We start from the raw sequence: 24,853 nt of genomic DNA, 5'->3' as shown, positions 1-24,853 counted from the left end.
GGATAAACAAAGGGGTCCCTTTTGAAAGTTTTGGAGCAATTCACTGTCCACTGCTCCGTTGTCCATTTTTAAACTTGTAACAAGGATATTTACACAAACACAATTAGCAACTTTAGTTAATACCTCCAAGTTTTGTAGTGAAGGGGAGTCTGATTCTTGGTGCTACGTGTAGACCTCCGTAGTGCGGGGGTTGTTATTGGCCTAGCAGGGCTGGCTACGCTTGCTACCACTGGTGTAGTGTACTGCCTTCTAGCTACACTTCTAGTGAGTCTGGGTAGCACTGGCATACTGGATCTCTCAGAGCTGCTGCTACCATCAGTGGGTACGGCAGATTCGCCGATAGCAGAGGGAGGCTCCGCCGGTCCAACGGTGGGCATGGCATCGTCCGGCGGGGTCTGTGGTGATTGCGGGTCCAGAAGATCTGGCACCACGTCTAGTCCAGGCGGGTTCGGTTGACGAAACGTTACGACCGGTACCACGATGGCCTGATTTATTTGGGTCCAAGACTGGGGAAAATCACCAAGGACAGTGTGTATCATTTTCTCCTCTTCTGCAGGTGGAGAGGCTCTTGGACCTGTTTCCTTCTCCCTCAACTTATCAGGGCATACCTTAAGGTGGTCTCTGGATATTGCCATTGAGGTTTCCCCTCCATCTTTGCTGATGAGACAGACTTTGGTATTGTTGAAATCGGACGGCAGTATGGTATACGGTTCCGCTTCCCATTGGTCGTCAAGTTTGTGTAGCCTTCTCTTCCTCTTGAGTACCTGCTCGCCAGGCGGCAAGGGAATCGCAGGAGCATGCTGGTTGTAGTCCCTTTCCTGTTTTTGCCTGGCCTGAGTGAGACTTCTTTCCACGCATTCCTGTACTTTGCGGTACCTTTGCTGCCTCTCCGTATCCCAATCGGCATCCGGCGAGATATCTTCGGGGGTCAGAACCCCCATGTCCAGATCAACGGGCAACTTGCTAGACCTTCCTCGCATCAGGTACGCCGGAGTGCAGTTGGTAGAATTCACTGGGATGTGGTTGTACATGTCTACCAGGTCGGGCAATTTTGTTGGCCACAAGTTCCGCTCTTCTACAGGCAAGGTCTTCAAGTAAGTCGATCACCACTTGGTTCATCTTTTCACACATCCAGTTGGTTTGGGGATGGTACGGTGTGGTTCTGATCTTCTTACACCAGTACAGATTGCAGAACTCCTGGAACACCTCCGCCTCAAACGCTGGTCCCTGATCGGTCAGTACCTTCTCCTGATACCCATGGGGCCTACAGAAGTACTGCTGGAAGGTTTTGGTGGCCGTCCTGGCCGTTAGATCCTTGACAGGTACAACCACTAGGAACCTGGAATAGTGATCCACGATGGTGAGAGCATAAGTATAGCCCGAATGGCTATGTGTCAGCTTCACGTGGTCCAGCGCGACCAGTTCTAGCGGCCGTTTGGTGATGATGGGCTGCAAAGGAGCACGTTGGCTGTCACGGTCCTTCCTGCATAGGCCACACGGGCCACACTCCCGACACCACTTCTTGATGGCTCTTTTCATGCCAATCCAATAGAATCTCCCTCGGAGTAGCCTCTCTAACTTCCTCCAACCGAAGTGTCCAGCCTCATCGTGGTACGCTCCCTGAACCATCAGCGCATCTTGCCTCAGAACCACTATCTGCCATACCAATTCATGAGTGCGGGGGTCGATACTTCTTCGGCACAGCTTACCGTCGTGAATAAACAATTTGCTTCTCCCCTTCCACAGCTGTTGGGTTTCTTGTGGATCATCCGGGCCGGGATGCAAACCTGCCTGCGTCAGGTGTTCTTTCACCCGACGGACCGCAGGGTCACCATCCTGGGTCTCTGCCCACCCATGGTGAGGCAGGGGATTCACCGTGGCATCCTGGTTGTTTCTGTGCTTGTTCTTCACATGATGGGAGCATTGAGTGGCTTTGGGGCGATGGAAAGCGGGAAGTTCTACTTCTTCAAGTGCCTCCAGGTCCTCCCCCATTTCTGGCAAATTGGGCATCCGGGACAAGGCATCGGCATTCGCATTCTTGCGTCCTGCCCGGTACTTGATGGTGAAGTCATAATTGGACAGCCGGGCCATCCACCGCTGTTCCAAGGCCCCGAGTTTTGCTGTGTCCAAGTGCGTTAGTGGATTATTATCTGTGAAGATGGTAAATTTTGCTGAGGCCAGGTAGTGCTTGAACCTCTCCGTCACTGCCCAAACGATGGCGAGGAATTCCAGCTTGAAGGAACTGTAGTTGTCAGGGTTCCTTTCCGTGGGATGAAGTTTCCTGCTGGCGTAAGCAATTACCCTCTCCTTGCCTTTCTGGACCTGGGACAACACAGCTCGCAGTCCTATGTTGCTGGCATCCATATACAGTACAAACAGTTGATCATACTCAGGGTAGGCCAGTACCTCTTCTCCCATCAGCGCCATCTTCAAGCAAATGAACGATCCTTCCAGTCCTTCGTTCCAGTCAAATGGGGTACTCTTCCCTTTGGTCTTCTTGGATTGGCCCACCAACAGATCTTGCAATGGCGCGGCCTTCTTGGTGAAGTCCTTGATGAACCTCCGGTAATAGACAACCAACCCGAGGAACTGCCGGACTTCATGGAGGTTGCTGGGCTTCGGCCAGTCCTTAATCACCGTAACCTTGTCAGGGTCTGGGGCCACTCCTTCAGCACTCACCACATGGCCGAGATACTGCACTTTGGGTTTCAGCAGGTGGCATTTGGATGTTTTCACCTTTAAGCCAAAGTTGGATAGGGCTTCAAACACCTCGGCCAGGTGCTTCAGATGGTCTTCGTAGGTCTTGGAGAAGACGATGACATCATCCAGATACAGCAGTACAGTTTCAAAGTTCTTGTGCCCCAGACTGCACTCCATCATCCTCTGGAACGTCCCCGGGGCATTGCACAATCCGAAGGGCATGTAGTTGAATTCACAAAGACCCATCGGCGTCGGGAAGGCCGTCTTCTCCTTGTCCGCCTCCGCCTCGGGAACCTGCCAGTACCTACTGGTGAGATCCAATGTAGAGAAGTAGTTAGCAGATTTTAAAGCAGCCAGGGACTCCTCTATCCTGGGCAGTGGGTATGCATCTTTATGTGTAATGCGATTTAACTGTCGATAATCCACACACATTCTCATTGTGCCATCTTTCTTCTTAACAAGGACTAATGGAGCTGCCCAGGGGCTACAACTGTCCCTCACTACCCCAGCCTCCTTCATCTCTCGCAGCATGTCCTTGGCACACTGATAATGAGCTGGGGGTACAGGACGGTATCTTTCTTTTAAGGGTCGGTGATCCCCTGTGGGGATATGATGTTGGATCCCTTTTACCTGTCCAAAATCTAGGGGGTGTTTGCTAAAGACCCGCTCGTACTCATGAACCACCCTGTAGGCCCCCTGTTTCTGGTGAGGTGGGGTAGAGTCAGTGCCCACATGTAATTCCCGACACCAATCGTTCGGTTGCCCTGCAGAACCGTTGTTCTCCGCCGGATTGGACAGGACCAAGGGCCCAGGTGCCTGTATCACACTACTATTAATAGTAAACAGTTTGGCAAGTGTGGCATATTTGGCTAGCTGAACTTCTTCTTCCCCGCAATTGAGAACACGTACTGGCACCCTCCCCTTGCGGACATCAACCACACCTCTAGCTGTCAGCAGGGTAGGCCTATTATCCGAATATACAGGTTCTACCAGGGCCTGATAGTCTTTACCTCTGAGACCTATGGCTGCCCGACACCATATTAACATTTCACTCCTGGGGGGTATCGCAATGGGGTTTGAATCACTCACTGTGACACGACCAATTTCACCACCAGTCAGCTCCACCTGCTGTCTTTGCATCAGGGCCCTGATTTCTTTTTGCAGGGCACGTTGTTCACTGTAGCCTGCTGTTTCTGCTACCTGTTGGAATAGGACAATAACTTCTGCAAGACAATTTTCTATAACATTAGTACCAATGGTCATCATGGGATTACACTCACGGCGGTCAATATCAACAATTACAATCCCTTGGGCCTTCAATTCCACCCGCCCCACTTTGATGGTGACCTCTTTATACCCCACTTGTGGCAATGGCTGACCATTACTGGCTATTATGGTGAAATCGTCATCGGGGCCACGAGTAATATCGGTGTCCTCCCAATACCGTTTATAAAGCACGTAAGGCATAGTCGTCACCTGAGAACCGGTGTCCAGCAAAGCGTTCATGGGGATACCGTCGATCACAACAGGAAGAACTGGTCGCCCTCCAACGTATTTGGCTCTCCAATGCTGCGGGCCTGATCGTCCTACTCCTGGGGGTTGGCCCTTTACCCCAGGGGTTGCTCGTTTAAAAGACAGTACCTTGCAAGGTGGCCCACCTGATGACAGCGGCGGCAGATAGGCCGTCCGTCTCGATGAAAGCTATCGTCGTCCCTGCCTCTGGTCGGCGGAGTCCTCCTCTGTCGCATCCAGGGGACATCCTCTGGTCTGGAAGCCAGCTGGATCTTCTCCTTGGGGGCCTCCTGTAGGGACTGCACAGTCCGGGCTAGGGCAGCAACGCTCTTGGTTAGATCCTGCATCTGGAGGCGGAGTCCTGCAGGGGAGTCGTCCTCTAAGCTCTGGGCATCGGCCTCGGTGGCAACTGGGGCATCCGACACCACCTCCTGGTGGTACGTGAGAGCTGGATGCCTGGGAGGCGCTGCACGGCTGAACTGTCGCTCTTGTAGCTCTTGGATGGCTTTATCCTTGAATTGTGCAAAAGTCAGGTCTGGGTCCTGCATGGCCAGGAAGTGCAGTTGACTCCTTTGGTGGCTGCACAGGAGCCCCTCAATGAACCACTCCTTCAGGAGTTTATCTTCATCTTGCATGCTGCCGGGGTCACTCTGCTTGATGGCCCGCAGCGCCTCCTGGAGGTTAAGGGCATAGTCCCGTAGGCTATCCTGCGGCCTCTGTTTGCACCCATAGAAAGTCAACTTAATTTCTGTAGCGGTGCGGGTGTCAAAGGTGGCTTTAAGCTTTGCAAAGATCTGCTGTGCAGTTCCCTTATTCGCGGTGGGCCAGGACTTCACTTCTCTCAGAGCCGCCCCAAAGAGTTGGCCGGTTATCATGTGAACTTTCTGAGGCTCGGTCCGGGGATAGAACTCGAGCAGGCTGCAGATCCCCTCTTTAAAGTCAGTTAATGTATGGGACTCTCCAGAGTTTCGCGGGAGCCAGGCTGCTCCAGGTAGGTTTGGCATGGAGAAGGGCATTATGGCTGTTGTAGCCGCAGCAGCCTCCGGCTGGCGGATAGGGGCGGCGAGCTCTTCGGCAACCGGCTGTGGTACAAGCCCGTGGCTGCATCTACTGCGGGGGCTGGAGATGCCTCTGGGTCTACGGCTGCGACCGCCGCCTCTGCTCCCCCCGACTCAGACATGGTCGCTCCTTCCCCCTGCTGACCTGCTGGAAGTTGGTGTTCCTCTTCCGGGATCATCGCTTTACCGCGTCTTCTGGTTCCGCGCTCTTTTTGACCAGCTCCGCCTACGAAGCTTTGGCTCCTCCCTTCGAGCGTGGCGATGGCGGATTTTGGCGGCAAATAGCAACACACAGTCTTTGCAATAAATCACAGTTCAATCACAGTTCCAAGGCACACATGACCCGACTCGTCAGGCTTAAGTAGATCCTGCTCGCGACGCCAAATTTGGAGCGCCCCCAGACACAGGGCCGCGGGGTACTCGGTACCGGGTCTCTCTGTCTCAGATCTGGGGTTGTCACGGTGGCTAGACCCTGCTAAGGGGCGTCCAATGAAAGTTGTAGGTGGTGGTGCGTGGTGCAGGTCACAATGAATAACGAGGACACAGGGTTGCAGTCTCTTTACCTCTTTACTGAAGGCTTCGGGGTCCGCAATCCAGAGCACTGCTAACAGGGTTGGCTGAGACCGGCCGGTCCGAAGGCACATCCAGAGTTCCCTTTACAGGTGGAAATCAGTGTCTACCTTCTAGCGCCTGTGTGTTGTAGTACTTCCCTGCTGAGCACCACGGGATAGTCCTCACAACTGTCGTGTATGTTTCTGTTCTTTCTCTCTTCGTCCCCCAGATGATATGGCTAGGACGCACCCGTATGACAGGGTAGGCCTGGAGCTATTTTATAGGGACGCTAGGGAAGCCCCTCTCCCACAGTTTGCCTCCGTTGTCTTCGTTAGGTGTAGTGGTGAGACAGCCAACCTATGGTTAACTGCCCGGCCGTGGTTTAAAGTAATGCCTGGAGTCTCTTACTTTCTCGGCGTTCCGGCCACCGGCTACGCGCCTCAGAAGGATGTTGCTGATCTTGAGGCACGACTCCTTCTGATATTATCTCCTTTTCGCTGTATTTCCATTCCTCACTTCTCCACAGTAAACCTCGCTTCTTGTCCTTCCTTAGGAGTCTGCCGCTGTAAGGCACAGGCACAACTCCGTAACAATCTGTCCCCTTTCTAGGACTCTGCCAGGATCCCACCCCTGACAGGTCCTCTCTCTAGCTCTTCTCAGCTACTTTCTCCCTAACTTCCTGTCCAACCCCCAGTTTTACCAGAGCGTGAGGAGTGGCCTACTAGATAGAACCACTCCCCCTGGTGGCCGGAGTGTGAGGTGTAGTGTGTGTGATACCTGGTCAGGTGAACTCCTTTAGTGCCATCAGACATACCATCACTCCCCTTAGCGGCGGAGCGACAGTACTGCAACGACCAGGACTCTGGGGCGCTGCACTTATATATATATATATATTATTTATTTATACAATATATGCACTATTTTGACAAGTTATGAGTTTTGTGGCGTGCATATGTATGTTTGTGTGGACATTTCTACGTATGTACAGACAGGCTGCTGATCAGAGTGTCTTTCCACAAGCAGTTCACTGCTTCCTGCCCCAATGACTCTTACAGCTGCTGGGAGAAAACAACTTTATTTTCACCCTTTAGTCACACTTCTAGTTAGACTCCTGAACATGTTAAACCCCTTAAAGAGGACCTATCATCCTGTTAAAAGTGACCATTTTTGCCTGTTTTATTCCTGTTGCTTCCCTGGTTTTTTTTTTTTTAATCTGCTATAGAGTTCCAGAGATATGGGCCTTTTTATTTACTGTTGATTTTATGGTCTTTCCAAAGGGGCATGGCATGGCTTACATCGCAATTAGGCAGAGCAGCCAAAAGACCTGCCCCTGATAATCCTATGACCACCACCCCCTTAGTTACGACCATAAATATTAACTGTAGGTAAATAAAAAGGTCTCTGGAACCATATGGGAGATTTTAAAAAAGCAGAATACTCAGGGAAGCAGCAGGGATAACAAAAGAGGAAAAACTGACCATTTTTAACCTGGGGTTGTCCTGTTTAAAGGGAATCTTTCACCAGGTTTTTGATGCCCCTTCTGAGAGTGGCAGAGACCCTGATTCCAGCTGTCACATCAGCTCGAGGCCACCAGCTCAAAAAGGCTACCTTGGACAGAGTTGGTAGACGCCATTCTGTCTGGCAGACTCCAGACGAACCCGAATACTCTTTAGCCTCTATACAAGGATCTGGTTTTACAACAGGATCCAGTGGATTGCTACCACAAGGGGCTGCCGTCCAGAAGTGCAAACCAAAGATAGGAATTGTCGCTAAACTGGACCAGAGCCAAGAGGTTGTCTCAAACATAGAATCATAAAACAAGTGGGCAGTCAAATATCAGACCGAAGTCAAAAAAGAGAAAAACAAGGACAAAACACAGAATCACAACATAGAGGTCTGAACCAGGATAGCTGAACCATTGACTGTCAGTGGGGACTGGTTCTCAGAAGTTTATATAGAACAGTCCCACCCAGCACTGACAGCAGGCAGAAAGCAAATCCACAAGATCAACCTCTTAACGACCAGAGGTATTTTTGGTTTTGCATTTTCATTTTTTGCTCCCCTTCTTCCCAGAACCATAACTTTTTTATTTTTTTTTCAAAATGGTGATTTCAGGGCTTGTTTTCTGTGAGACTAGTTGTACCTTTGAACGACACCATTGGTTTATTATGTTGTGTACTAGAAAATGGAAAAAAAATTCCAAGTGCGGTGAAATTGCAAAAAAAGTGCAACTTGTTTTTTGTTAGGCTTTTTTTACTAGGTTCGCTAAATGCTAAAACTGCCCTGCCTTTATGATTCTCCAGGTCATTATGAGTTTATAGACACCAAACATATCTAGGTTCTTTTTTTATCTAAGTGGTGAAAAAAATTCCAAACTTAGCTAAAGAAAAATTGCGCCATTTTCCGATACCGATAGCGTCTACATTTTTCGTGATCTTGGGTTGGGTCAGGGCTTATTTTTTGGGCACCGAGCTGACATTTTTAATTATGCCATTTTGGTGCAGATACGATCTTTTGATTGCCCGTTATCACATTTTATTGTAATGTCGCCGCAACCAAAAAAACACAATTCTGGCATTTTTACTTTTTTACTCACTACGCCGTTTAGTGATCAGGTTAATCCTTTTTTTATTGATAGCTTGGGCGATTCTGAACACGGCAATACCAAATATGTGCATGTTTGATTTTTTTTTAGTTGTTTTATTTTGCATGGGGCAAAAGGAGGGTGATTTGAAATTTTATATTTTTTTATATTTTTAAAAACATTTTTTTTACTTTGGCATGCTTCAATAGTCTCCATGGGAGACTAGTAGCTGCCACAACCCAATCGGCTCTGCTATATAGAGGCGATGATCAGATCGCCTATATGTAGCTGAATTACTCACTGTCATGGTTAGGACATGGTTAGTGTCCTGTTCTCTCAGGGTTAATTTTGCTGGCCTCCCTTTTTATCTGGGAGGGGTATTTATACTCACTCCAGACTAGGATTCCCTGTTAGTCATATTTTTGTCTAGTCTGTGTGCCTGACCCCTGGAGTGTGTGCTCGGTTTGCTATTGTTTTCCTTGCTCTCTGTGCTTTACTCTGCTTGTTTGTTCTTTTGGATTTCTGACCTCTGGCTTCCCTTCTGACAATTCTCTGTCTCACCCCTTTGGTACCTTGTGATCTCCTGGTTCTGATCTTAGCTTGTTTGACTACTCTCCTGTGTTCATTGTCTCCTCTGCACCCCGGCATCTGGCTCCGCCCCTGACCACCTCCTTAACTGTCACATGGTTCCGGTACTGGTTGTTACCCGGCGCTTTGCTCAGCTCCCTTGCTGCTGTGTGCAGCTCTCCCTGCAGCAGTAATACCTGGGAGTTGTGACACTCGTATGAGCACCAACCACTGGGCGGCACTCACAGCAAGTCGGCAGTAACAACTATAGAGGTATCCAGGAAACCTCTGGTTGTCATGTCAACCCACCGGTGACCCGTGATCACATAACGGGGGTCACTGGTGTGCGGATTTCCAGCTCGATTGCCGGAAGCGCTTGCTAAATGCCGCTGTCAGAGTTTGACAGCGGCATATAATGGATTAATAGCCCCGTGTGAATCGCAATTCCACCCGCGGCTATTGCGGGCACATGTCAGCTGTTCAAAACAGCTGACATGTCCTGGGAAAGATGTGGGCTCACCGACGGAGCCCTCATCAAAGGGAGGGTGTCAGACGTGGGTGTACTATTATGCCCAATGTCGGAAAGGGGTTAACCCTGCAGCTTCTGGACTAGCCAGAGCCACAAGTCCCAGAAATAAATTGATGCCATCAAACATTACCTGCAACAACGGTGTGGCGCCGCCTAGCAACTGAAGGTGAAATCAGCACAGATGTTACAGCTGCTTGCTGCAGTTTTGATAAAATCATTGTTTTATCATTACTTTATTATTTTACTATTATTAATATTATTATTTCTCTGGTGCAGATCTACCAGTTCTCTGAATGCTGAGCTCTATATAACCCCGCCTACACCACTGATTGGCAGCTTTCTGTGAACACTGTGCATAAAGCTTCCAATCAATGGTGGCATTATCCAGAGCTCTTGAATATCGAGGACTACAGCAGGTGTACTAGTCCTCTAGTGATAATCTCCTGCTGTTAAAAATATGATTTTTATCAAAACTACAGAACGTAGCCTAGTAATTGATACATCGCTGGAATCAGGGTCTTTATCTCCACATCATGCTGCTCTAAGATAGGGTAGTAAAAACCGGGTGACAGATTCTCTTTTATAACTGTCATTAAAGTGGTTGTCTAGGCAAAATGAAGATTTCCCTGGTAACTTGGTGTGTTAATAAAGCAACAAAGTAAGCTATACTCACCTGAACTGGAGATTCCCATAACACATCATCAGGAATACCACTAATGATGACAACTGTCAATCACAGGTCCCAGGGGTCCCTGTTGCTGCTTTGAATGGTGACAACTTCCTGCCTGTGTAAATGAAAACCACAGAGCATCATGCGCTGGATCCTGGTGAGTGCCGGGTGCGGAGTATAGCTCCCTTTGTTATTTTGTAGAAAGCCAAGCCACTGGGGAATCTTCATTTTGCAAGAGCAACCACTTTAATGACATAATTTTTTTCATTCTTGCCTCTCCACTTCTCAGCAGCCATAACTGTTATTTTTTTAACATAAGGGGCTTCATGAGGCTTTATTTTATGTAGGACTAATTATATTATTTTTATCTATGTTTTGGAGTACATATAAATTACTTTGCAATTTATATATTTTTTTTGTAATACAAATATCAAAAAAGTGATTTTTTTTTTTTGTTTAGTTTATTGTTTACATGTTTCATTGTTCATGTTTCACATCAAGTAACCTGTTGAATTAATTCTATAAGTTACTACAGTTGTGTAGGTATTTAATATGTGTAAAATTGTTATTTTTATTTCCTGTATGTAATAAAATGTATTGGATATATAAAAAAATTCTGATTTGTTCTTATGTTTTTCCTGTGAGAAGTTTTTAGTTCTTTTTTGTGTGTGATATATACAGCTCTGGCAAAAATTAAGAGACCACTGCAAAATGTTCAGTTTTTCTGATTTTTCTCTTTATAGGTATATTTTTGAGTAAAATGTAAATTGTTCTTTTATTCTATAAACTTCTGACATCATGTCTCAGAATTGCCAAGCAATAAATGTAGTTATTTTTTATTGACAAAGAAAAATGGTCAAAATAAAAAAAAAACCAGTGTTTTCAGACCTCAACTAATGCAAAGAAAACAAGTTCATAATTAAGAAACAACACAAATTAATACTAATGTTTTAATCCAGGAAGAGTTCAGAATTCAATATTTTGTGGAATAACCATGAATTTTAATCACAGCTTTCATGCGTCTTGGCATGCATTCCACCGGTCTTTCACACTGCTTCTGGCGCAAAAATGTTAGCAAAAATTTTAGCAGTTCTTCTTTGTTTCATGGCTTGTGTGACTATCCATCATCCTCTTGATTACATTCCAGAGGTTTTCAATGGGGTTCAGGTCTGGAGATTGAGCTGCCCATGACAGGGTTTTGATGTGGTGGTCTCTTAATTTTTGCCAGAGCTGTATGTATATATATATTATATATATATATATATATATATATATATATATATATATATATATATATATATATATATATATATATATATATATACGGTATATATATATATATATATATATATATATATATATATATATATATATATATTAGGTTAGAGCCCTTCTCCATGTCAGTCTTACCATTTGATTTGTAGTAGTGATAAAGTCCATTAAGGGCTGTCCCACACGTCCAGATAATTCCGGTACCGGAATAAATCGGTACCGGAGTTATCCGTGTCCGTGTGCCTGGGAACTCACGGAGGCCATACGTGCGGCACACGTGTGCCGCCCGTATGGCGAGTGGGTACCACACGGAGTGTGTGGTACCCACTCTGCATGGTGCTGAAGCTGCGATTCATATCTTCCCTGCAGCAGCGTTTGCTGCAGAGAAAATATGAAGAATAGTGTTTAAAATAAAGATCCATGTGTCCGCCGCCCCCCCACCCCCTGTGCGCCCCCCCGCTGGTCAGAAAATACTTACCCGCTCCCTCGCTGCTTCCTGGTCTGGCCGCGGCTTCTCCTGCATGCGGTCACGTGGGGCCGATCATTTACAGTCATGAATATGTGGCTCCACCTCCCATAGGGGCGGAGCCGACTATTCATGATTGTAAATGATCGGCCCCACGTGACCGCATACAGTAGGAGGCGCGGCCAGACCAGGAAGGAGCGAGGGAGCGGGTAAGTATTTTCTGACCAGCGGGGGGGCGCACAGGGGGTGGGGGGGCGGCGGACACCTAAATCTTTATTTTTAACACTATTCTTCATATTTTCTCTACAGCAAACGCTGCTGCAGGGAAGATATGAATACCGGCTTCAGCACCATGTGGGGGGGACAGCGCTTACTGTAGCGCTGTCTCCTGCACGCACACGGACCCCAGACGGAGAATGTCCGTGTGAGGTCCGTGTTTTACGCGGACCCATTGACTCTATTGGGTCCGTGTAAAACGTGCGCTCCCACGAACACTGACATGTCTCCGTGTTTGGCACACGGAGACACGGTCCGCAAAAAATCAATGACATCTGAACAGATGCATTGATTTTTATGGGTCTACGTGTGTCAGTGTCTCCGGTACGTGAGGAAACTGTCACCTCACGTACCGGAATCACTGACGTGTGAAACCGGCCTAAGCCAGTTTTGTTCACAGGTTAAAAGAACTCTTGACCCGGGCATTTAGATACAGTAATAAGCTGCAATCTGAAATTTTGCTCCAGTTGAAGGACAGTGTAGCTGACACTCCTGGTTTTATTCACCTTTAAATATGTGCTTTTTCTTGCTGGTCAAACACCTTCTAGTGCTCTACATATCATGCTGGGTTAATAAGATCACAGCATGCAGTTTGAAACAGTCACATAGAAAAAACTACAATTCCATTTCCAAAAAAAGTTGGTACACTGTGTAAAATGTACTGAAAACAAGAACGCAATGATTTGGGAAACATTTCGGAAGTTAAAAGTTAGATATTTTTCCATTTCTTTTGAAAAAATAACTCATATAGAAATTGATGGCAGAAATACATCTAAGGCCAGTCTCACACATCCAGATAATTCCGGTACCGGAAAAATCGGTATGGGAGTTATCCGTGTCCGTGTGTCCATGAGCTCACGTGGCACATCAGTGTGGCACACGTGCGGCAGCCGTGTGCCGCCCATGTGCCGACTTGGTACCACACGGACCGTGCAGGAGACAGCGCTCGAGATAAGCGCTGTCCCCTGCTTCTGGTGCTGAAGCCGGAATTCATTCCTTCTTCCCAGCAGCGTTCGCTGGAGAGAAGGAATGAAAAATCATTGGTTTTTTTGTGTTTAAAATAAAGATCCTTGTCACCACACCCCTCCCACCCCCTGTGCGCCCGCCCGCTGGAAATAAAATACTCACCCGGCTCCCTCGATGCTTCCTCTCAGTGCCGCAGCTTCTTGCTGTATGAGCGGTCACGTGGTACCGCTCATTACAGTGATGAATATGCGGCTCCACCCCTATGAGAGGTGGAGCCGCATATTCATCACTGTAGTAAGCGGCACCACGTGACCGCTCATACAAGAAGAAGCTGCGGCGCTGAGAGGAAGCATCGAGGGAGCCGGGTGAGTATTTTATTTCCAGCGGGCGCACAGGGGGTGGGAGGGGTGTGGTGACAAGGATCTTTATTTTAAACACAAAAAAAACAATGATTTTTCATTCCTTCTCTCCAGCGAATGCTGCTGGAGAGAAGAAAGGAATGGCGGCTTCAGCACCACGCTGGGGGGACAGCGCTTACTGTAGCGGTGTCTCCTGCATGGCACACGGACTGCACACGGACAGCATCCGTGTGCGGTACGTGTTTTACATGGACCCATTGACTTTAATGGGTCCGTGTGATCCATGCACTCCCACGAACACTGACATGTATCCGTGTTTTGCACACGGACACACGGTCCGCAAAAAATCAATGACATCTGCAGAGACACATTGATTTTAAAACTGACACCACACGTACCGGAGCCACTGACGTGTGAAACTGGCCTAAAAAGAATTGGGTGAGGTTAATCAATGGCTGGAAAATTACCTGGTGATAATGAAAAACAGATGTAGGGTCACATCAATCAATGGATGTTGAGATGGTCACTGATCTATGAACAACCGTGTCCAAAAAAATGTGGAACTATTTCAGGAAAATATTAAATGTAAAATTGCAAAGACTTTGAATAAGGCAAAATAGAAAACTGTTCTGTGGTCAGATGAATCAAAATTTGAAATTTTGTATGGAAGCCACGGACCACATGTCCTGCAGACAAAAGAGCAGAGGGACCATGCAGCTTGTTTTCAACATCTTGAGGTGGAGAAGATTCGGAACATCCCCTCTGAAAACTCTTTATGTGATTTTCATGTTATATGTTTTATCCTCTTGAAGGCTGCCATTTTCCTGTTACAGGGCTAGCTAGGGTTACCGTATTTTTCAGACTATAAGACGCACTTTTTTCTTCCAAAAATGTGGAGGAAAATGGGGGGTGCATCTTATAGTTCAGGTGTACCGGCTCTTGCTGTGGTGGGGAGGTGGGGGAGCGGCAGTGGCAGAGCAACGGGTCACTGGAGGCAGGAGCCAGCGGCTGCAGCTTACTCCCTTGCCCGTTGCTAAAGAGAAATGAATATTCATTGCATTCCATGCCCATGGGCATAGAGGGCAATGAATTTGCATGCATGGCCTCATCCTTATCCTTTTATGACTGGCCCCCATCCCCATCCCCATCCTGGTATGATATGGCCCCATTCTTATCCTGGTATGATTGGCTCCCATCCCCATCCAGGTATGAATGGCCCCATCCTTATCCTGGAATGATATGGCCCAATCCTTATCCTGGTATGACTGGCCCCGTCCCTATCCTGGTGTGCATGGCCCCATCAGAAAAACATTAAAAAAAATTACACTTACCTTCCCTGGGCTCCCTTGCAGTGCCTTGTTCCGATGCCAGGAGCTGCTTTATGCTTGTAAGCAGCACATGGCACGGACATCACGCACTGCTTACAAGCTAAAGGACAGCTGCTGGGATACTCACTGCTCTGCATGCTGGGACTATGTGCGTGGAGAGCAGTGAGTATTCATTGCTTGCTCTTTAGTATTAGTGCACAGTGTCAGCCACTGGCTTCCTGCAGCTGCCGGGCAATCACGTGAGCCCACTACTTAAGAGAAATTAATATTCACTGCTCTCCATTCCCATGGGTGTTGAATGCGGTGAATATTCATTCCCTTTTCTGATTGGGCCATGCAGACCAGGATGGGGATGGGGGCCAATCATACCAGGATAAGGATGGGGCCATATCATACCAGGATAAGGATGGGGCCATGCATACCAGGATGGGGATGAGGCCATATCATACCAGGATAAGGAGAGAGCCATGCATACTAGCATGGAGATGGGGATGATGCATTCCAGGATGGGGATGAGGGGGACCATTCCTACCAGGATAGGGATGAGGTGGACCATTCCTACCAGGATAGGGATGAGTGGGACATGCCTACCAGGCTAGAGACAAGGGAGACATGCCTACCAGGCTAGAGATAAGGGGGTCATGCACACCAGGATGGGGATGAGGAGACCATGCATGCCAGTATAGGGATGAGGGGGTCATGCACAGCAGGATGGGGATGAGAGGGGCCATTCACACTAGGATAGGGATGAGAGGGGTCATGCACACCAGGGTAGTGATGAGGGGGCCATGCATACCAGGGTAGGGAAGTGGTAGTAAAATTCTGAAGTATCCAGCAACAGAGACAGCAATTTTCTCCTCTCAGTAAGCAAGTTGACTTTTAGGTACATTTTTAGTGTTAGCCAGACCTGAAGATCAGCATGAATGAAGAAGAGGTCAGCCAAGCTGGGGCACATTAGTAAGGTGGTAGCTGGTGGAGCTGGTTACATTGTTCACAGGAAGTGCAGCTAGAGCATAGTGGTCACAGTGAAACACATTGACTTGTGTGACCCTGTACTGGGAAGATGGAGGTCCTCAACATTGACCTGTAGTGCTACACTAACATTCCTCACTAGTGATGAGCGAGAATGCTCGTTACTCGAGTTTCTCTGAGCATGCTCGGTTGGTCTCCGAGTATTTTGGCGTGCTCGGAGATTTAGTTTATGTCGACGCAGCTGCATGATTTGTGGATGCTAGACAGCTTGAATACATGTGGGGATTGCCTAACAAACAGGCAACCCCCACATGTATTCAAGCTGCGTCAACATAAACGAAATCTCCGAGCACACCAAAATACTCGGAGACCACCCGAGCATGCTCGGAGAAACTCGAGTAACAAGCATTATAGTTATATGCCACCATCCACAACCAAAATGTGTGTGCCTTTGTCGTGTAATACAAATGACAAAAAGAAGTATTCTACCTACCACCTTGTGTATGTAGATTTACTGTAAGAACAAGTAAAAAGAATTTAATTTATTAACCATGTCTGGCTTGTTCTTCAAGATAACAAAGGGTCCCAACTTGCTCCAATATACGGCCATATGCAGACTGAGAATGGCAGCAAAATCAGCGTACACTGTGCACACACCCAGGGACATTTTTATAGGGTGTTTGTTTAGGGATGCAGGAGTAACTATTGGCCAGTGTTGTCCCTTAGCAGTGCACAGTTCCTGCATCTCTGATGGTATGGGGTTGCATTAGTGTCTATGACATGGATAGCTTACACGTCTGGCAATGCACTATCAATGCTAAACATGATATAGAGGTTTTTGAACATTATATGCTCCCATCCAATGTCTTCTTCAGGAAAGGCCTTGCACATTTCAGCAAGATAATGCTAAACCACATACTACATTTATCACAACAGCATTGCTTCACAGAAGAGTTCGGGTGATGAACTCTGGCCGCCTGCACTAGATGATCTTTCACCAATAGAAAACATTTGGTACATTATGAAAGAAAAAAAAGACCCAGCACTGTTAGGCTTGTTTCACACTAGCATTCGGCAGGTCTGCGGACTTCCTCCGTGAAGCCCCGCCCACTGCCGCACCTCTTCCTTCAGCTCCGCCTACGGCTGCATGCATTCTGCATACCCTATCTTTAACATTGGGTATGCGGATGTATGCGGATGCCTCTGCATGCATTGTTTGAAGCTGCGCCGACCACAACAAAATCCTAACATGTTGCATTTGACGCAGGTCAGCGACTAAGTCAAGACGACGCATGCGGAGGCATCCACATACATCTGCATGGCCTGCGTACCCAATGTTAAAGTTAGGGTACGCAGGACGCATGCAGCCGTAGCTGAAGGAAGAGGCGCGGCAGTGGGTCGGGCTTAATGGAGAAATTCCGCAGCCCTCCGCAGCCCTGCCGAATGCTAGTGTGAAACTAGCCTAAAGCTGCTAGAAACTTACACCTGTCAAGAATTGGGTAATGTTCCTCTACCAAACCTTATGCTATATGGCCTCCTCACTTCCCAGACATAGAGTAGGTACTGCACAATGGTACGCATGTGTAACGGTCAGCCAGGGCAGTAGTCATGGCTGAGCTTTTCGGGTACTGATAGCCTGGCCTCCCTCTACAGGAAAAAGGTGTTTCTTATTTTGCATCTTGTGCCCAGTACTCATTGTGCTGTCAGTGTCCCCTTTGCTTCACTGGCAAGCAGCTGCTCCTGCATCCCAATAAATAGAGACACAGTCCAGGGCAACTCTCAACTGAACAAATTTATTTACTTCAGGACACAGCACATCCAAGTAGTCTCCAGCATTTCCATCACAGATGATATAGCATATCACTTCATCTTTCCATTCTCTGTTTCCTGCGTCACTAAGTGTTTCTGCGGGTCGGGGCATCTCAGACAGCCCCTCAGTGTCCTCCCTGTAAAGCATCGCTACGGTGAAGCATCTGTCTGCCCGTTTCGCCCCGGATATCAGAGATTCAGCCCACAAAGCTATCTGCCACATTCTGGAGTGACCTGCCCGTACACTTTTACAGTGACCTCTTTGTCTTCCTCTGCTTCCTTCCTTTCTCTACTGTAGGATCTGTTGTACTATGCTCTTCTCTGTGTACACTGGATGGCTGGGCACACGCTTGAACATTATGAGGTTATCTGGCAGCTCGGGCATATAGCCCACCTGAGCACTAAGGGGTCTACCCCCTGACTGACTAATACAGGAAGACCTTCCTGACTTATTCTCAGCTAACCCCTCCTACAGTTAACTCCTACAGTTCTATATACAGAGTAGTGACCTCTATGTCCCCATTTAGTGGTCACAACCCAAACTGTATTGTCCCTATTAAAGTAAGCAGATCAACCTGAGGCAGATACCGAAAATAGTGTCAAAAATTCAATTTTATTGGTAGACCAATCATACTGTCCCTATTAAATACATAGTGCAGCAACATGAAATATTCATTGGTAACACAGCATAAATATACATATATATTAAAGGGGTAAGGCTCTCAACCCCTTACACATGGTCCTGTGCTACCTTTTTGAGATGTGTTGCTGCCATCAATTTCTAAATGAGCTATTTTTTTCTAAATTAAGTTTAAAAAATCTGACTTTCAACTTCTGATCTATGTTTTATGTTCTACTATAAAATATGGCTCTAAAAGATTTCCAAATCATTAGTCTTGTTTTCTTTTCATTTTACACAGTGGCCAAATATTTTTGGAATTGGGGTTGTACACTTGTATCAAGTCTTCTTAGATTAATTTTACCATTTATTTTATTACCAAAAACCTTTTAAAAAGTAAGCTGTCAGCAGGTATGAAAAAAAAAGCTGATAGGGATAGACAGGAGACCTGGCGATCTGCATACACTGTGTACTACTATGTGACATTTTGGTGGCAGGATAATGTGGCTCCCCTGAAGGTCCAGTCACCACAGAAGTACTGCACCTCAGCCAGAGGTGTGGTACACTGCTCTCGGGTAAGGAGGGGACACTACCCAGTACCCACACGCTAACACCCAACACTAGACCTCTCCAAGCCAGGGAGGGACTAGGTAGAAGATGTGGGTGGAGAGAGTGACAGTTAGAGGTGTTGTCATAGAAACTAGAGGGAGGAGTTAGGGAGTTGGTGAGGAGAATTAGAGGAGAACAGACGTGGAGACAGAAGCTCCTGACAGAAAGAAGAGAGATAAGGGGTCCTAGGGGCATGGGTAGTGAGGAATACACCCATGGGGCCCGAATCCACGCCGACCGTAGTTGGGTGGAGGGACCAGTTCGCAGTAGGGTACCGGCTCCAGACTAGTGGAGAACTACAAGGCTCAGCTAGCAAACCGGAGGCTATGGTAATTGTATGTGTCACAGCCACAATCGCACATATTCGCTAAAAAGGCAACCACATAGGATCAAGGGGACCAGGAGGACGTCGCCCGGCAGGATCCAAGGTTGCAGGTTTGGGATCCTGTGTGTAAGGCACAGGGCAGGAGATGCAGGAGCCTGTACAGTGAGAAGGCCAGAGAAGGAACATAAGAAGGGGGTTCTGGCAAAGTGCATCCCGAACTACCTGAGAGCTGTGTGGAACACTGTCCCGGAGGACACAGCACCCCAGCTGGGGACTGCATATAAGAACTGTGAGTAAAGTATGGAAACTACACTCTGCTGTGTCCTCAGAGTTATTTACTGCATCACCTGCCCTGCACTAGAACATCCACCATTACCATCATTAACTTTAACTCTTTAACTGCCCTGGGGCCTAGCTCTACTCGTGGAGAGCTGAAACATCTCTGCTGTGTCACCATTTGCCCCAGTGAAGCTGAACCGCAGCGTCGGCCATTTCCCTATTGCCGAGCACCATGGGTGGCGTCACAAACTAATCCCCTATAAACTTTATTTCCTTTTTAATTGACTTTTATTGGATGCCCAGGGCCATGGACCGGGTCACTGCTGCCGTGACCACCCCCTTAAGAACCGTCGGACCTAACCCGAGTACCCCACAGCCCTAGCGGGCGCTCCAATTACTTTTGAAATACTGTTTTATCCCCACAAGTGCACTGGAAGCAGGCCCTTGCTCTAAGGGCTCATTTCCACATGAAAGGCACACGTCCGTATCTCGCATGTGGAAACCAAGCTCTGGCGCCGGCACTTTGGAGCGGAGCTGTGCAGCTCCATGTGTTCCTATGCGGCCGCATGCTCCGCTCTGGAGTGCCGGCTCCACAGCTTGGTTTCCACATGCGAGATACGGACGTGTGCCTCGCATGTGGAAATGAGCCCTAAAGATCACTCTGATCTCTGCACTGAACACTCACCAAACCCCCCTCTGCCTTTGATTGATGGCTATTATGTCCCCACTAAATCAAATCATCAATCAAAAAAGCAGAGGGGAAGAGCTCAGTACAGAGACCGGGGTGCACTTCAGGGCTATCGTGCACCTCCAGTGCACTTGTGGGAGCGGTGGGCGCTGGAGTAAAACAGTATTTCAAAACTATTCCTGCAACCAAAAAGTTACTTAGTGATATGTTTATCCAGATCCACAGTCTTCCAGCATTTGGCTTCTGAACATTTACAAGGAGTCTGCAGGCAGGGAAAGGTGGGCTACATGATGGTTGAAGGTGAGGGAGAATCCAATGTACCCTAATAATCTCATATAATGCAAAAAAGTATTATCAACGGCAAATCCATACAGACCAAGCCTTTCCTGAACACAGCTGCACGTTTATCACCTTGAATGGGGGTCCTAAGCCATCTGTTCCTCCTCACTACTTGACTGCCTTGAATCAAGCAGCAGGTCGTTCGGTGAATTGGACTCCTGGAGACAGACAGGTACTGTTTTCGTCAGCCCCATAGACATTGAATGAAGCGGCAAAGATTATGTTCAAGGTTTGTAATATTTATTTATTGTCCTTGATCATATACTGCCAACATATTCCGTGATCTCATTTATAAATGTAAACTGAAAAACACAAATGTGAACACAGCCTAAGCCATTTTCCTTTTCTGTGGGACAATAGCAAAGGTCGACAGCCATGCCAAGATCCAACAGAACTTATCTTCCATCAGATGTCAAATGACCGATGCTACTCTGATATGGAGTTACAAGATTGAGTCGGCTTAAGGCCACGTTCACACTATCAGTATTTGGTCAGTATTTTACCTCAGTATTTGTAAGACAAAACCAGGAGTGGAACAGTCAGAGGAAAAGTATAATAGAAACATATGCACCACTTCTGTATTTATCTCCCACCCTTGGGTTTGGCTTACAAACACTGAGGTAAAATACTGACCAAATACTGAACGTGGCTTCTCACATCAGTTTTTTGGGCTTGTGGACTATCCATTATTTATGATATATAGAGTAGATCACAGACCCATTATAATGTTAATTTCTTTTAAAAAAAAATAAGTAAAAGGAGACGTATTCTTATTAGATCCGATGCAAGTCAATGGCTCCATGGAAAAACTAATATCACACAGATGTCACGTGTGTGCTGTCCGTACTTCACTGTTTACTGAGAATTTTTTTTTTTTTTCAGTTTTGAAAAACGGATTCAAGGATTGTAAAAACTGACACATGAATCCCAAATGACAAATGGACAGTTGTTTGCATTCAAGAAAAAATAAAATAAATGAAGACGTGAGAAACCGGCCTTAGAAAAAGTGTCAGCCAGGGGCCTTCGAAATGCACAGCACGTAGAGACGCCATTTCCTCCTCTGATAAATAGTCTTTGCAAATGTGTACTAATGTGCTCCATTATCCTTTATGATGGATGCAAAGAAAACAAATTGATGAGCATTCACCTGTTTGCCTGGATGCGCTTTTGCATCTTCGCGGCTTAGCCTGGTCTGGAGAACACGTTCCCTATGATATAAAACCAAAAGACATAGTTACGTGTGACGTAGTAAGAAGCTGTCCGTTATTTCATCACCCCCTACAATTGATGATGTGGGGGGCTGTACACAGATCCGGCAAAGACATTATTAAAGATGGATGCTTCCTCCGAGCTGTCACATTACACAGATTTTATTGGAGCCAGTGGATAAGGAAGGCTTAGAATTGAAAAATCCGTTTAAAGGATCTCTTAAAGGGACATAATTACTCAGCATGTTAAATGAGATATTCCTCAGCTTTAAATGTATTTCATGAAAGTTTAATAAACTATCAGAAAATCTGGCTTGTTGGAATATTACATGTAAACTATTCACTGGTGCAGATTAAAATGCTGCAAGTGAAAATGGGCCCTAAAGATGATAGCCACTAGTCAGTGGTTCATGTTTGGGTATTTTTTTTATCAGGTTGATACATGTAAGAGAATATGGCTGATGATAAGAAAAAAATATATATATCCAGGCTTCTTTATTAAAAAAATAAAAAAGCCAATAGCCTGGTTGACTTGACAGTCCTGTGACATATACAAGTGATTTCTGTATTACTTCAGAAATTGCATTAATATGCAGCTGTTAGAGGAAGTCATTTTTAAAAAGCACAAAGAAGAGTCTGATTCTTTTTTTGTCTGAGCTGCTTCTCCCATCTAGTGGTGGAAAGAGGTATAACATGGGCATAATTGGCTAGAGTGCAGTATTATTACATGCAAAGTAAGCTGCAAAGATCAAATGCACGAAAAGGCAAACTAGGTGCATTAATACGAGCAAAATATATGATGCTTTTGATAAAAAGGCTGAAAATGTTACCGCTCATATTCCACTACATGCTAAAATATACCAATATTCCCAATTACCAGTATAAGGATTACTGGGCACTGCAGGAAACAGAAGAGCTCCGGAATATGAGGCAAACAGGTGTCTCCTCTCCAGAGATCAGAGCCAGTGTGAGGAGCCAGGGGATTCTATTATTACATGGTAAGCCAGGTGCTTCCTAATCTCCGGCTCAGACTCTCATTTTACCAAGACGATTGTCCTACAGGACCTTGTCATTTATTCATATGACCCAAGGTACATGGCAGCTGGCAATATGAGCATACCTCCCAACTTTTGAAGATGGGAAAGAGGGACAAAGTTTGCGGCGCGCTTTGCGCGCCGCGGCAAATTTTAGGCCACGCCTCTGACCACACCCATTCATAATTAGTCACACCCATATCCACATCCCAACCACACCCATTTAGCACTGCCGATCACACTGTTTCATATACAATAATTATAAACAAAAAAATATGGCCACACAGTGCCCCATACTGTATAATGGCCACACATGATGCTCCATACTGTATAATGAACACACATGACGCTCCATACTGTATAATGGCCACACATGATGCTCCATACTGTATAATGAACACACATGATGCTCCATACTGTATGACCGCACATGATGCTCCATACTGTATAATGACCGCACATGATGCTCCATACTGTATAATGACCCCACATGATGCTCCATACTGTATAATGGCCGCACATGATGCTCCATACTGTATAATGAACACACATGATGCTCCATACTGTATGACCGCAAATGATGCTCCATACTGTATAATGACCGCACATGATGCTCCAGACTGTATAATGACCGCACATGATGCTCCATACTGTATAATGACCCCACATGATGCTCCATACTGTATAATGACCGCACATGATGCTCCATACTGTATAATGACCGCACATGATGCTCCATACTGTATGACCGCAAATGATGCTCCATACTGTATAATGACCGCACATGATGCTCCAGACTGTATAATGACCGCACATGATGCTCCAGACTGTATAATGACCGCACATGATGCTCCAGACTGTATAATGACCGCACATGATGCTCCAGACTGTATAATGACCGCACATGATGCTCCAGACTGTATAATGACCGCACATGATGCTCCAGACTGTATAATGACCGCACATGATGCTCCATACTGTATAATGGCCGCACATGATGCTCCATACTGTATAATGGCCACACATGATGCTCCATACTGTATAATGGCCGCACATGATGCTCCATACTGTATAATGGCCACACATGATGCTCCATACTGTATAATGACCGCACATGATGCTCCATACTGTATAATGACCGCACATGATGCTCCATACTGTACAATGACCGCACATGATGCTCCATATTGTATAATGACCGCACATGATGCTCCATACTGTATAATGACCGCACATGATGCTCCATACTGTATAATGGCCACACATAATGCTCCATACTGTATAATGACCGCACATGATGCTCCATACTGTATAATGACCGCACATGATGCTCCATATTGTATAATGACCACACATGATGCTCCATACTGTATAATGACATACAGGCACGCAGCTCACACACAGGCACGCAGCTCACACGCACGCAGCTCACAAACACATGCAGCTTTGACACAAATGCATCACACACGCAGCCATCACACACACACGCAGCCATCACACACACACACACGCAGCCATCACACACACACACACGCAGCCATCACACACACACACGCAGCCATCACACACACACACACACGCAGCCATCACACACACATGCAGCCATCACACACACACGCAGACATCACACACGCAGCCATCACACACACACACACACGCAGCCATCACACACACACGCAGCCATCACACACACGCAGCCATCACACACACACAGCCATCACACACACACAGCCATCACACACACACAGCCATCACACACACACAGCCATCACACACACACAGCCATCACACACACGCAGCCATCACACACACACAGCCATCACACACACACGCAGCCATCACACACACGCAGCCATCACACACACGCAGCCATCACACACACGCAGCCATCACACACACGCAGCCATCACACACACACACGCAGCCATCACACACACACGCAGCCATCACACACACAGCCATCACACACACACACGCAGCCATCACACACACACACACACGCGCAGCCATCACACATGCAGCCATCACACACACACGCAGCCATCACACACACACACGCAGCCATCACACACACACACGCAGCCATCACACACACACGCAGCCATCACACACACACACGCAGCCATCACACA

At 46.9% G+C, this 24,853-nt stretch overlaps 1 protein-coding gene across 1 annotated transcript in view; it reads right to left on the bottom strand.

The window, feature by feature from the left end:
- LOC143799541 (UPF0462 protein C4orf33 homolog) overlaps nt 1–21,804 on the bottom strand; it is a 95,118-nt gene extending 73,314 nt beyond the window's left edge. Inside the window, exons 1-2 of the mRNA XM_077281154.1 lie at nt 21,755–21,804; nt 21,627–21,687 (exon numbers count right to left, since the gene is read on the bottom strand). Coding sequence (XP_077137269.1) covers nt 21,627–21,687; nt 21,755–21,804 — 111 coding nt within the window. The remainder of the gene's footprint in view (nt 1–21,626; nt 21,688–21,754) is intronic.
- Nucleotides 21,805–24,853: the final 3,049 nt, after the last annotated feature.

The sequence above is a fragment of the Ranitomeya variabilis genome, chromosome 1 (assembly GCF_051348905.1).
Source record: "Ranitomeya variabilis isolate aRanVar5 chromosome 1, aRanVar5.hap1, whole genome shotgun sequence".
In the NCBI taxonomy this organism is placed as follows: Eukaryota; Metazoa; Chordata; class Amphibia; order Anura; family Dendrobatidae; genus Ranitomeya; species Ranitomeya variabilis.
This window is presented reverse-complemented; position numbering and strand designations above follow the sequence as displayed.